At 45.0% G+C, this 14,645-nt stretch overlaps 1 protein-coding gene and 1 pseudogene across 4 annotated transcripts in view; both read left to right on the forward strand.

Moving 5' to 3' along the window:
• CILK1 (ciliogenesis associated kinase 1) overlaps positions 1-3,309 on the forward strand; it is a 34,296-nt gene extending 30,987 nt beyond the window's left edge. For 2 of the 4 annotated variants that reach the window (XR_015722266.1, XR_006780545.2), the window contains exons 13-14: positions 765-887; positions 2,059-2,195. Coding sequence is in view for 2 of the 4 variants with exons in the window: in XM_087857010.1 (XP_087713136.1) it covers positions 765-887; positions 2,059-2,213 (278 nt within the window). In the remaining 2 variants the exon portion in view is untranslated. Of the gene's footprint in view, positions 1-764; positions 888-2,058 lie in introns of all 4 variants that reach the window. The other 2 variants (XM_087857010.1, XM_045802423.2) reach the window with 1 other exon arrangement.
• Positions 3,310-6,823: 3,514 nt separating this feature from the next.
• On the forward strand, positions 6,824-11,985 carry LOC148107518 (keratin, type II cytoskeletal 8 pseudogene; annotated as a pseudogene).
• The last annotated feature ends 2,660 nt before the right edge of the window (positions 11,986-14,645 follow it).

Genomic DNA, 14,645 nt, shown 5'->3' on the forward strand with positions numbered 1-14,645 from the left:
CCACGCATTCTCTCTTTTCCCACCAGGTATAACTTCCATCTGTATAATGGCCCCCAATAACATTTTTCATCATTCCGTGTGTACCTTAAGTCGTAATAAGGCCTGTAGGTCTGTGTTTATCCGTCTGCTATGTATTGATTACTGCTCCATAGAAGGCATCCCATTATCCCGGAGTACTAAGATGAGTCGCATACGGTTCCAGCCCTTAAAGCACTCTCACTATCAAAATGTCATTAAAAAGTGAATCTATATAATATAGATTATTAATTTTTCTGATTACGGGCCAGAGTATTTAGTGGAGAATTACTCGTTGTAACTAAATAATTAAGATCACCTGCGTGGTGCTCAGTAAGAGACCGGGTCAGTGAATTATGGTTTAGACAGATTCTAGAATGTGTATATACTGACACGGAAAGATAACTACTCTGTGTTATGGAGTGGAAAAAGCAAATTTCAGGATAGGCTAAACCAAGTATTCCAACAAAGAAAGAAAAGTGTACATTTCCCTTTTCTTGAGCGAACCAGCCATCCAGGCTCCGTTCAGGCGCAGGCCACAGGAGCGGCCCTGTCTTTGCTGCCCCTCTTCCCCGTCTTTCCGACAGTGTGGTGTGGAGGAATGCTCTGCTCTCAATCCACTGTTCTTATCATATTTCCCCCCTAAAAGTAAACACCTAATTCTTTATTGTTCCGCACCTGTGTAACCCTGTTGGTGTTCTACGCACGTGGGGTCTTTGTACTAATGAGCTTTTGCTTTTACGAATCAGTTGGTTCCGGTTCTACGAGTTCTAGTGGACTGACTGGAAACTATATCCCATCCTTTCTGAAAAAAGAAGTTGGCTCTGCTATGCAGAGGGTACACTTGGCGCCTATTCCAGACCCTTCTCCTGGTGAGTTCTATTTTGGTTATCCATGAAGCAGTTCATCAAATGGTTATCGAATAACGGCTTGTGCCAGGTATGCTGTCGGCCAAGGACCCACCAGCGAAGGAGACAGACAGGACTCCCTGTCCCACGAACGTACACTCTGCACACAATAAGTAAACAGAAGCAGATGCTCCCCGGTGCTGGGGAGAAGAATGAAGTAGGCAGGATATAGGGAACGTGGAGGTTGGACTGTGCCTTCTTAAAGAGGGGGCCAAGCCATAAGAGACTCTTAATCTTAGGAAACAAACTGAGGGTTGCTGGAGGGGAGGGGGGTGCGGGGATGGGGCGGCTGGGTGATGGACACTGGGGAGGGAATGTGCTGTAGTGAGCGCTGGGTGTTGTGTAAGACTGATGAATCACAGACCTGTACCCCTGAAATAAATAATACATTATATGTTAATTAAAAAATAATTGGCCAAAGAAGACCTCAGCGCAAAGGAGTTGTTGAGTGAAGGTGTGAAGGAGGCAGTGGGCTCGCCCTGCGGTGTGGGTGAGCCTGCCCCCGGCCCGGGGTTCCTAGAGCATGGGCCTGGAGGCAAGGGAGGCGGGCCTGTTCCCGGAAGAGCAGGGAGGCAGATGGCAGGCGTGGCGAGAGTGACCGGAGGGGAGTGGGCAGGGAGAGGGGTAACCGAAGGCAGGGTGGTATGAGGCCCCGCAGGCCACCGTAAGCGTGCTGTCACTGACTGTGAGCGACATGGGAGCCACCGGAGGGTCTGGAGCAGAGGCGTGAGGTGATCTGACTTCCATTTTGTAGCCTCACTCACGTGCTGTTGTCATTAGCCGGGGGGGCCGAGAACAAGGCCGGGATGCAGGGAAACCAACTGGCTGCTGGAATTATCCAGCAGGGAGTGATGGGCCAGGCTACTAAGAGCTGAGCTGGCCCAGATGTTGAATGTATTTGGAAGGGAGAGCCAGTGTCATTTGCTGTGAAAAAAGAGGGGTCAGGAATGACACCAGTATCGGCCTGACAACAATAGAATGGAGTTGTCCTTCACCGAGAGGGAAGACTGTGAGTCGCCCACCAAGGCTTCTCGTGAACTCCCCTTTTCCGATGTTTTTGTCGCCAAGATGCATTGATTGGCTGTGTTTGCAGGAGTCCCGTACCAATCCGACCCACCTTCGTCTTCCATTGCAGGCTATTCTTCCCTGAAGGCTGTGAGACCGCATCCCGGGCGACCTTTCTTCCACACCCAGCCTAGAAGCACTCCCGGGTTGATGCCACGGCCTCCGGCTGCCCAGCCAGCGCCCGGCCGGACGGACTGGGTTTCTAAGTACGCGTCTCGCCGATGACCGTCACGAAGCTTCTGGGCGTGGGGGAAAAGGCAAGACCCGGTCCCTCGGCCAACTGGTTTTCTGCTGGCAAGAAACTGGCAGACGGTGTAAAAGCAAACAAACACTTTATAGTTATTCTTCTGAACTAAGACATTTCAATATTCTTTTTAAGATTTTTTTTAAATATTGATTTGAACGCAATACCCTTTTTTTGTACAAAATTATTTTATTCTAAAACTGGGTCCCATTATTTTCTTAAACAGCAGCATTTTGTATATATGGGTTACGTTTTAGCATTTTATACAGTCAACTTTGTAATGAACTTTTTAAAAATTAATTGATTTTCCTTTGGGGTTCCAGATAATATTTTATACAGATTTTTAAAAATGTAATAATACTGATGCAGTATTGCAGCAGGGGTGCAATGGAAGGCTACACGACAGAGGGTTATTTACTCGACGCGTGCAGGTATTTGTGAAGTGGTTAAATTTTCAATGTGGCACACTGGTACCTCAGGCTTTCTGGGACCAACCTCAGCGCTAGATAAATGATCTTCTGCTTTTCTCAGTATCAGGTGGTTGGTTTGCTTTTGTGACGCCACTGTGCGGTTCTGAAAGTACTATTATGCAATTAACTTCCCGGGTGAAAGAACTCTAAGTAAATAGGTTTTTGAAATTTTTACAACAACCCTTTTTGGTGGTTGGAGATATGCAAGGTGGTTGGAGGTATGAACCAGGTTTTTTCATGCTAGGCCATCTCTTTCTATTTTCTCCCGCTTTTGATTTTTCTTCCATTTTTGAAATCCAATTGTATAAGTACCCACAAAAGGGAAGCTTTTCAAGCCAACAGGTCTTTAACATAAAGGTCAACCCAGTCCGTTAAACTTACATTCCTATCAAGATGCATGACCAAAGGGGCGCCTGGGTAGCGCAGTCGTTAAAGCGTCTGCCTTTGGCTCAGGGCGTGATCCTGGCGTTCTGGGATCGAGTCCCACATCAGGCTCCTCCGCTATGAGCCTGCTTCTTCCTCTCCCACTCCCCCTGCTGTGTTCCCTCTCTCGCTGGCTGTCTCTCTGTCACATAAATAAATAAAATCTTTAAAAAAAAAAAAAAAAGATGCATGACCAAAAAGCCAAGTTGCAAAGCAGCAGAAGAGTTTCTTATTATAATAACTGATGGACTTTCGCATTCGGTGCAGTTCTCCAGGCCTGGCCAGGAGCAGACAATGAATAATCTTCTGTCCTGGCCACGTTCTCAGGGCACTTCGGGGAGCAGGAAAGATTTATGGCAGAGGTTACACTGACCTGGGAAGTCCCGGCTACCACGGTGGTAGTGTCTGTTGTGTGCCACATTTGAACTCTTAACCCTTGTGTAGTTTCTTCACACAGTGGGAGCTCTACTTGTTGGACACAGGCTGTTCCATTGAGAGGAATGTTTACAGCGATTTTGAAAATGACAAAGCTAGTCTGGAGACAGAAAAAGACAAAAGTCCACTCTTCAGCCATCTCCGTGGGGCACATGTGCCTCCACCTGTGGTTACCCGAAAGGCAGGAGGGAAGGTCTCCGCCAGTGAACACGATACAAGCTCAGTAGCGTACAGACTCACATTCTCCTAGGCCCCAAGCCACTCCCATTTGGTTCCAGGTTCCAGGCTAAAGCAGGTTGAGCCATATGAAATTGTCTGTCATTTCTGTAGGTTAAAATGATAGATTAAACTGAATATTGGCACTTTGATATGATTCAGCCCAATAAGTGGGTAAATTATTGCTTTGATGTATTAGTAGTATGGTGCAGCCTGAACAAGTTGCCATGGCTCCCAAAGGGCCCTAATCTAAATCAGGGAGTAATTTCTGCTTTGGAGACTCTGGTGCAAAAATGTACTTGACCAAGCACTATGTTCCCTAGGGGCATGAGAAAAGCACATAATGGATGTGGATTTGATAGGTAATATTTTCTGTTAACAAACTGGCAGCAAAGCTCCAGAAAACAAATATGTACATGTAAGCACAACTTGAAGCTGAGTTCACTTCTGTATTATATTCTCAACTCATCTAAAGCAACAGAAAATGTGTTTTCAGAGATGAGTCCTTTACTGCGATTAATATTTATTTTCCCTTGCTGTATTATGTATAAAAAGTAAGTTAATCTGTAACCTTACCCAGCTTGCTGGAAAGCTGGTTTTAAATTGTAAATACCTCTTAGAGAAGCTAATGGATTGTGAATACCATATTCTGGGCACTCTAGCTTATGTTAAGGTCAGGACATTTTTTTTTTAATTGAAAAACCTAGTCACCTGGTTATTACATGAAATTGTTTTTGTAATACCTCTGCGGGCCCCAGTCCAGAAAATATTTCTGTTTTTCGTCCTCTTACTTTTTCCTTTATTTATGAATAAACAGCTTCCTTAGGAAGCCAAACACATTTATGCCTGTGAGAGTCAAGAAGCTGATGTGCAGTTGAGAAAACTAGAAGACTGAAAAAACAATGTAAATTCTAAAGAACCAGCAAAATCCTAGAAAGTTCTCTTTTTTTCCTCCCGTAATGGGTAAAGGACAAACGTGTGTACATGCTGTTTACTACAGAAGGGAATCGTGACCATTTTTTTGTTAAGTGAAAATCAAATGCTACCTGGTGGGTATATCTTTTAGTTAGTAGAGGGTTAGAAGAGGTGCTACAAGACACCAAGAGGAATGCGGAGTTTCACTGTACCTGTCCGTGACTATACCTCATTTCCGGTCAGAGAGCTTTTCGGGACGTTGGGAAATGGTACAGGGATGGCTCTCATTCCACACCCAAAGGTCCAGTGATAGTGGTGTGGCAGGCGGTACGTGTGCAAACTGCAAGGCCAGCTACATGGGCATAAAAGCTACTCTTGGTGTGATTGTTCATCTTGCAATAAAATTCCATTAATGACTAAGCACTCACCCAGCTCATGTGTGATAGGGTTTCAGTAGGAAGAAAATCGATTTTCAAACAGTTTTTTTGACACCTCTCCTACACATAGCCTAAAGGACTGTTTACATCTAGCTGATTGACACTATGTCGTCTTCTGACATCATCAAAAATTGAATACATTCAAGGTAACGCCGAAGTACAAATGCCAATACCACTGGGGCTCACGGGCACCATCTTTTCTCATGAAGTAGCGTGTCCCTACCATCAAGCCATTGTTTTGTGCCATTCAGGAGAAAGAGAACGCAGGCTGTATGTTCCAGCTCAGTGTATGACCAAAAGCAATATGTTTATAAGAAAATGTGTGACATGCTAATTATTTTATATCATTTAAAGCATACTGTAGCAACTCATTTGTTTCATATATGTGCTTAATTTTTAGAATTATTTTTACAATTTCCAACCAAAGTACTGTATTGTGTATAACTTATTGTGAGGACCCTCTCATGGAAACCATTAAGAAGACAAACTGGAGGCAAGCATCACATCAATCTGTATTATCAGTTTCTTAGAGACATTGTGCTGATGTGGATTCGAAATGACCCGAACAGTCTTCTGATCTCCGATGTCTTAGTACTGATAGCAGTTTAGTCACCGGATTTGATTACAAGGGAATCACTAAGAATATATTTATTTAAAAAGCAAATATTCATAATGATAAGACTAGAGGAGGCCAGAAAACCACTGACACAAGCCCCTTCTGAAATAAAATATTGCGTTTTGAATAGTTTGTCCTAAGGTGTTTAAAAACGTTAACTTTATGTAAGGAAAATTCTGCTCCAAATAAAGTTACAGTTAAAGAAAAATGATCTGAGTGTTCTGTTTTTATTTTCAGTGTTCTTACATCAGAAGATAACAGTGGGTCGCCTGGCTGGCTCAGTTGGTATAGCATGCGACTCCAGGTCTCAGGGTTGTGAGTTCAAGCCCTGGGTTGGATGTAGAGATTATTTAAAAATAAAATCTTTCAACAAGATAGCATTAGTATTTCCTAATGTGGGATTCTGATATTTTATAACTTCTTTTTTTTTTTTAAGATTTTATTTATTTATTCGACAGAGATAGAGACAGCCAGCGAGAGAGGGAACACAAGCAGGGGGAGTGGGAGAGGAAGAAGCAGGCTCATAGCGGAGGAGCCTGATGTGGGGTCTCGATCCCATAACGCTGGGATCACGCCCTGAACCGAAGGCAGACGCTTAACCGCTGTGCCACCCAGGCACCCCCTGATATTTTATAACTTCTTAATGCTTAGTACAGTGTTACTGCCATTAAATTAGAAGCATAAGCTTAGAGCAGCAATGTAGAGTTATCCTGCAATCTGGAGACTTCTATTTTTATTTTTTATTTATTTTTTTGGAGGCTTTTTTTAAATTTAGCATTTAGCAAGTTAGGTGGCTAGGAATATTTAAAAAGAGAAAAAAGCAGGTGGAGACAATTTCTTCTTGCCGATTTCATCGTGCCTCATAATACCTACCTTGTATGTTTTCAGCTTTTCACAGCATATTCATACGTACAACATAAACCTTCAAACGAAACTCATCACTTCATGAATTACATACAGGATTCCATGGGAAATTCACTTCCCGTTCTTCGGATCCTCGAAAGAATTTTGTAGGAACACATACGCAGAGGTGTATTGCTGAATCCGTAAGTGTGTACTCAACAGCGTTTGTCTAACTTTTTGGAATCATCTCCCCACACTGGGCCCCTTCAGAGGCCTTACGGATTCGAGCTCCCGCCATCCTTACTGCTAATAAAAATCTGCTGTTGCGGTCTCCCACACAGAAGCAGCTTCCCGGCTCCCTGCATCTTGGGTCCACCTCGGGCCCCGGGGCCTTCAGTAGCCGCTCCTACCTGAGAGCGCCAGACCACGCATCAGCTCCTCCGCCCTCTCCTGCGTGGGCGGCAGCAGTGGCTTCGGGGGTGGCCTGGACACCTGCAGGAGTGTGGCTGGAGGCTACAGCGGGGCTATGGAGGGCACCACGGCTGTCCAGTGAACGAGAGCCTGCTGAGCCCTCTTCAGCTGGAGGTGGACCCCAACGTCCAGGCTGTGGGCACTCAGGAGAAGGAGATCGAAACCCTCCACAACAGTTTTGCCTCCTTTGTCGACAAGGTGCAGAAGCTAGAGCCGCAGAAGAAGACTCTGGAGACCAAGTGGAAGCTCCTGCAGCAGCAGCAAATGGTTCAGAACAGCTTGGACAGCACGTTGGAGAGTTGCATCAACACCCTGGGGCCGCAGTTGGACACAGTAGCCCAGGAGAAGCTGGAGGTGGAGCGTGGGGATGTGCAGGGGCTGGCGGAGGAGATCGAAGACCGTGCGGCGATGGAGAATGCACCTGTTCTCAGCAGCAAGGCTGTGGATGAGGTTTACGTGAATAAGGCAGAGCTGGAGTCCCGCCTGCAGGGGCGGGCCTGAGAGATGGGCTTCCTCAGGCCGCGGATCTCCAGCACGTCTGCGGTCCTCTCCGTGGACCGAACGGCATCGCCGCCGTGGTCAGGGCCCAGTACCAGGGGATCGCCAGCTGCAGCTGCAGCCAGGCCAAGACTGAGAACGTGTCCCTGATCCAGTACAAGAGCCTGGACCCTGGCTGGGAATCACGCCGATGCCCCCCAAAGCTCAAAGATGGAGATTTCTGAGATGAACCGCAACATCGGCCGATCCAGGCTGAGATGGAGGGCCTCCAAGGCCAGAGGGCTTCCCTGGAGGCCACCATAGCTGAGGCTGAGCGGTGCGGGGGAGGGGACCGTTCAAGCCACCGACGCCACCCTAGCTGAGCTGGAGGCCGCCCCGCAGCGAGCCGAGCAGGACCTGGTGCAGCAGTTATGCGAGTACCGAGAGCTCAGGAACGTCAGGCTGGCCCTGGTCAGTGAGATCGACACCTGCCCACGCTGCTGGAAGGCGGGGAGAGCCGGCTGGAGTGTGGGATGCAGAAGGTGAATTTTCATACCAAGCCCACCAGCAGCTACTGGGGCCTACAGGGGCCTCAGCTACCGCCTGAGCTCCTTCTAGTCCAGCTTCGGCTCTGGTGGGGGCTCCAGCTCCTTCGGCAGCGCCAGTTCCTCCAAGGCCATGCTTGGTGAAGAAGATCAAGACTCGCCATGAGAGGCTGGTGTCCCAGTCATCCGATGTCGTGTCCAAGCAAGCAGCTGCTGTGGTCCCTCCCAGCGTCCCCCATCCTGTGCCTGCCATAGAGCCTTTGAGGGGAGGAGCTGTGCAGGGGAGCACTGGGAATAGACCACCTCAGGCTCAGCCCCAGTTGTCAGCCTACCCTTGGGGGAAGTCTACTGCCCTGGGAACCTCCTCTTGCCCGTGCCTCCAACTAAAAGCCCATTCAGGCATCTTTTCTAAAATAAAGCCTCAGGCGCCAGCTGGCTCAAGTCAGTAGAGCATTTGACTCTTGACCTCTGGGTTGTAAGTTGGAGCCCCAGGTTGGGTGTCCAGGTTACTTAAAATCTAAATAAACAAATAAATAAACGAAGCCTCAGTTGGTTTGACTAAAAACAAATCAACAAAAATAAAACCCTGCTGTTGGGGAGTGACGTCACCAAGACGGCAGCATAGGTTGCTCCTGACTTCATGACCTCTCACCGGAACAACCTGCAGCTATTCAAGAACAAGACACCACTGAGAATCCTAGGAAATGCAGTTGAGGCTGAAGCGCCCCTGCCCCAAGAGCTTCTGCATTAGAAGGGCAAGAAGTGACTACATGTTGACTGCATTGCCCCTCCCCAAGACAGTGTAGCGCCACATAGAGAGGTCTCCCCCGAGCCTCTGTTTCCTCCAGTGGGAAAAGAGAACCCCAGGGGGACAACTGACCTCCCCCCAGCATTTTGTGTCACTTTGGACGAGCCCCTCCCTGATCTCGCACCAGGGCAACCTGCGGCTGCTGGGAATGTGACTGTGATGGAGAAGGGGGAGAAACTTACAACAACCAGCACACAGATCTCAGCAGACGGAATTCATACTTGTAGTGCCCAAGCAGTAATCCCAACCCAATCTCATCTGCAGAACCAAGTCGGGGGCGCACTCTGACCAGGGAACTTGGTGGGGTGCAAATCTGCCTGTTTCAGATCCTCAGTCGTGGAGTTTTGTTGGCCCTAGCGCTCGATCTGTCCATGCCCAGGCAAGGAGCTGAATCACAGCCCTATCTGCTGTGGAGTGTCTCTCAGCCCCATCTGACCAGAAGGGCTGGCCATGACTCCCGGAAGCTGTGTGGCCCGGCAGCACTCAAGCTAGGAGGTGGCTGAGCAGAGCCGATCACCCACAGAGCAAAGCCAGTATGGGGTGCAGAGTGTTCCCATACTACGCACAGGCAGGGGGATTGATTCACAGCCAAGGCTAAGGATAGCTCCTGGCACCTCCCAACCTGAGACCCTGTTTGGGAAATTGAGAGTAGCCTGGAGCAGCCCATCCCCTTCCCTCCAGGCAAGGGAGACATGGCCCTACTTGCTGTAGAGAGTGTCTTCTGGCCCCATCTGATCAGAAGAGCTGGCACAAACACCTGGAAGCTGTGTAACCCAGCAGTACTCAAGCCTAGAAACAGGCCGAGCCTACAGTCTGCAGAGCAAAGCCAGTGGCCCTGTTTGGTCAGGGAAGTGGGGTGTGGGTGGACTCGCATGAAGAAAATAAATGAAGAGCTGTGCCAGCTTTACAGCTGCTTCTCCTGCTTCATCCAGGCAGGGAATCTAATTCATAGTCCTGCTCGTCACTGAGTACAGACTTCAGCATGTCCAGCCAGGGAACCTAACCAGAGCACACAGGACGCTGTGTAGCCCATTCAACAGTCCCATATACAGTGACACTGGAACAGAGTGCAGCCCATGGCTTTCCCATCTGCAGAGCAAAAACAATGGCCTCGCCTGACCACAAAATTCAGTGCGTATTCTGGCCTGATTTGGGTCCTGAAACAAGAAGCTATATAAGACCTGGGCTCTGTCCTACTACCCTGCTAAGACAAGGAAGTTAATTGATAGCCCCATCTATTATTGAAGACAGTCCCCAATCCTGACCACATAGCAAGCCTCACCAGGCACTGTGGGGCCCATCCTACAGCCTCACTTGGGTAGGGAACCAAGCCAGCAGTCCTGTCCAGCTGTTCTCACCCAGTGGCACACTCTTCCGTCCCCATCCTCAGAGCTCGAACAGTTGCCTTACCCTAAAATAGACCGTAATAGGAGGCCTCTTCTATTCAAAGACATTACCAGCAGACACACCCAGAAACTCTAACTGAGCTGACTTGTGAAGAACTGTCTCTCCCAAAGTAAATCTGTGAAGTCTGAAAGACGAGTCTCATTACTCAAATACACAGATACCAGTGTAAGGAATCGAGGATCACAAAAAATCAGGTAAATATGACTCCATCAAAGGAAACTAATAAAGCTTCAATAACTTACCCTAAAGAAATGGAAATCTATGAACTGTCAGATGAAGAATTCAGAATAATCCTCTTTAGAAAGTTTAGTAACCCCAAGAAAACACAGACAACTAAATGCAATTAGGAAAACAATGCATGAAAAAAGTGAGAAGCTTAACAAGGAAATAGCAACCATCAAAAAACAAAAATAAAACAAACCCACCCAAAACCCCACCAAACCCTAGAAATTCTAGAGTTGAAAAATACAATAACTGAACTGAAGGATTCAATAGACTCAACCATGCAGAAGGATCAGTGACCCGGAGAACGAGACACTGGAAACTATCCCATCAGAGGAGCAAAAACAAAAAAGAATGAAAAAGAGTGAAGAAAGCCTCTGGGAATCATGGAACAATGACTTATGGGACACAATATGAAACAATATTCATATCATAAGAACTGCAGAAAGAGAAGAGGAAGAGAAAGGGATGGAAAGTATGTTAAAGCAGCAATGGCTGGAAGCTTCCCAAACCTGGAGAGGGTAATAGATATCCAGATCCATGAGGCTCAAAAGACTTCAAACGGGTCGAACCCAAATAGGGCTACACTGAGACACATTATTGTATTATAACTAAATTGTATTATATTTTATTATAATTAAATTGTCAAAAGTCAAAGAAAGAATTTTAAGAGCAGGAAGAAAAAAGAGAGAAGTTACATATAAGGGAACCCCCCTAAGACTATTGATGGATTTCTCAACAGACATTTTTCGAGCCAGGAGAGAATAAGATGACGTATCCAAAATATTGAAAGAAAATAACTGTCAGCCCAAAATTCTGTACCCAGTGAAGCTGTTCTTCGGAAATGAAGGAGGGATAAAGACTTTCCTAAACCAACTAAAGCTGAGGGATTCATTACCACCAGACCTGCCTTACAAAAAATGCTAAGAGGATTTCTTTGAAAGTAAAAGAACACTAATTAACATCACAAAAACATGAAAAGGTAGTGTAAATCTCACTGATAATGATAAATGTATAGTCATAGTTAGATTCCCCAACCCAGTCATAGTGGTGCATAATTCACTGAAGTCTCTAGTATAAAAGTTAAAAACTAAAAACAAATGTAGTCAAAATAACCATAACTACAATAATCTGTTTTTAGTCACACACTACAAAAAAACATGTAAATTGTAACAACAATAACCGAAAATGTGAGGGGGAAGAAAAATACAAGTATAAAGTTTAAGAATTCTATTGGTTAAAAAAAAGAAGAAGAATTTCTATTGGTTAAGTTGTTATCAGTTTAAGATAGGGTGTTATCAGTTTAAGATGGGTGAGTTACCAGGGCTGCCTGGGTGGCTCAGTCGTTAAGACTCTGCCCTCGGCTCAGGGCGTGATCCCAGAGTTCTGGAATCAAGCCCCACATCAGGCTCCTCTGTTGGGAGCCTGCTTCTTCCTCTCCCACTCCCCCTGCTTGTGTTCCCTCTCTCGCTGGCTGTCTCTCCTCTGTTAAATAAATAAAATCTTAAAAAAAAAAAAAAAGATGGGTAAGTTATCAGTTTATGTAAGCCTCAGGGTAACCGCAAAGGAAACTCCTGCTGTCATTCCACAAAAGATCACGGTAAAGAAGTGACAGCATACTGATACCAAAGACATCAAGGCACAAAAACAGAGAGCAGGAGAAGAAACAAGGAACGATGGGTCGATAAAACAACCCGAAAACAATGAACAATCAATGATAAGTCCTTACCTATCAATAGTTACTCTAACATAGAGGGGATAAATTCTCCAGTTAAAAGAGACATAGAATGACTGAATGGGTAAAAAAAAACAAAAAAACAAAAACACTACATACCCCAGATCTAACAATATGCTGCCTGCAATAAACCCACTTTAGCCTTAAAGACACACATAGTCTGAGAGTGAATGGACGGGAAAAGACATTCCAAGCGAGTGGTAACAACAACAACAACAACAACAACAATAACAAAAAGCAGGAGTAGCTACACTTAAATCAGAATCTTTGAAAAGATGAACAAAATTGACAAACTTACCTTGCTGTTGGAATAAGGCCTCTGACACCATTCATTTTTAGCTAAGGCTGAATTTAAGCCAATTGCTTCCCTCTTCCTGGAGTGTTTACATGTAAAACTTCTCCAAAACTGAGATTTAAAGTTCGGTTATTTCAAAGCTCAGTGATTTTTGTTAAGTCAATTTTACCTGCTCCTGAGTGGGTGGGCAAAGGGTTGAAGACTGAGGACTTTCCTGGGCACTGAAAACATACCAAGTGGGTAGAATCTATCTACTATCTATTACCATATCATCCACTGTGATTAAGACTATCCCAGATTGAGAGTGACCCCAAGAGTGTCCAAGAATAGAACAACGTGATCAAACTCCCCCAAACTGACAACCTACCTTGCTGTTAGAATAGGGTCTCTGATAGCAGTCATTTATAGCTAGGGCTGAATGTAAGCCAATTGCTTTCTTTTTTCTGGAGTTTACATAAAAACCTTCCAGGGAATAAAATGACCTAAGGGTACCTACCATAAAAATGGCAGAATTATTATAACAGGATTTCACTTCTCCACAAGCCTGTGTAATCATAGAGTCTCACGATACCCCTTTAGTTTCTCATTCAGGCAAACAAGACTGCTAGGGATAATATTACCCCTATTAGGTTGGACTTAATGAAGTTGCCATTGTTGTAGGTTAGAAAAATACAATAAAATATCAGCAATTTGATATGGTTCAACTCATTAGAAATAAGCAAATGGAGATAAATATTTGGCTTATCAACAAAGGTGAATAATACTTGTCTTATCTAGTTCGATTAAAGTGAATTCTTGCAAAAAGATGGGTTAGAAAAAAAAATAAAGAATGATCACTTTCAGCAGGTTTGGAAAATATGACTTCCTACCCACGTTAAACTAAGTATTGTCTGTGTTAAGTCAGAATGAGAAAGGTGAAATTGAACATATACTGTTAGTCTTATTTGTAAGTGACTTTGATTCTCATGGTGCCCGGCTGTTCTTGACTTGCTTCTCTTACTTTACATACTTTCTCTGGATAAGCTCATCCTTTTGCTGCCTGTTGGATCCATCTCAGTCATGCTTTCTGAGTCCTCACTGGCTTATTCAACTGTCTCGTGGACATTTCCAGATGAATGGCTTGTAGGAATGAAAGATGAATCAACTCATTATTTTCCCTAAACCTTGTCCTCCTCCACCCTTTATGGAGCAGAAACCAACCATTGTTGATTCATTTAATCATTTTTCCAGCACATATTCTCGGAATATCTACTCTGGGCTAAGAATTGTTCTAGGACCAGGATATACAAAAGCATATTTTAAAAAAATATGAAAATTCCTAACCTCATGGAATTTACATTCTATTAAATCTACAGACAGATAACAAAATACTTAACTAAAATACCTGATATGTTAGATGACAGTAAATGTTATGACAAATAGAGAAGGAGGGTGGAAAAGGAAATGTGTGTGTTTGGGGGGAGACCTTTTCTCTTCCTTTCCTCTACTTGCGGTGATATGATTAGTAAATCTGTCATTTTCCATCTCCTTACTATCTCACCTTTTCTTAATCATCATCTTCAAATTTATGGTGCTACTTTAATACACATGGGTATTTAATAGGTCTCTCTCTCCTTCCCATTGTCCCAATTCAACTCCTGCCACAGAAATCTACTGAAATTAAAATCTCTGTTATTTGCTGCAACTGTTCAGCGCCACAAGTTTCTCAAGGCAGGTACTCTCAAGAGCCCCTCGTGGAGGAAACAATAGTCAGCAACATCTGTAGTTTGAGAAATAGCAGAAGCTGCCTCTAAAAACAAGAAATAGTTTTTGAGTCCTTTTGAAGGCATGTATTTTAAACTTTGAGATCCATGTGAATTCTGCATTCTACTTTGTATTATAGCCTTGATGGCTTTACTCTGTTTTTTAAAGACTTAACTTATTTACCAGACAAATTACTTTTTTAGCCCCACTAACACCTCCACCCCACCCCAGTGCCCCCCTTCCTCCCCTCCAGGCAAGTGCTCTGTTTAGCCTGTGACTTAGAGTGGTTGTCTTTAAGGTGTATGAAATGAAGGGAAAAAGATGATCACTGGGGGTCAAGAAAGAAAAGGGGGAA

This window comes from Ursus americanus, chromosome 29, assembly GCF_024610735.1.
Source record: "Ursus americanus isolate L20-20 chromosome 29, mUrsAme1.1.p, whole genome shotgun sequence".
NCBI classification, from domain to species: Eukaryota; Metazoa; Chordata; class Mammalia; order Carnivora; family Ursidae; genus Ursus; species Ursus americanus.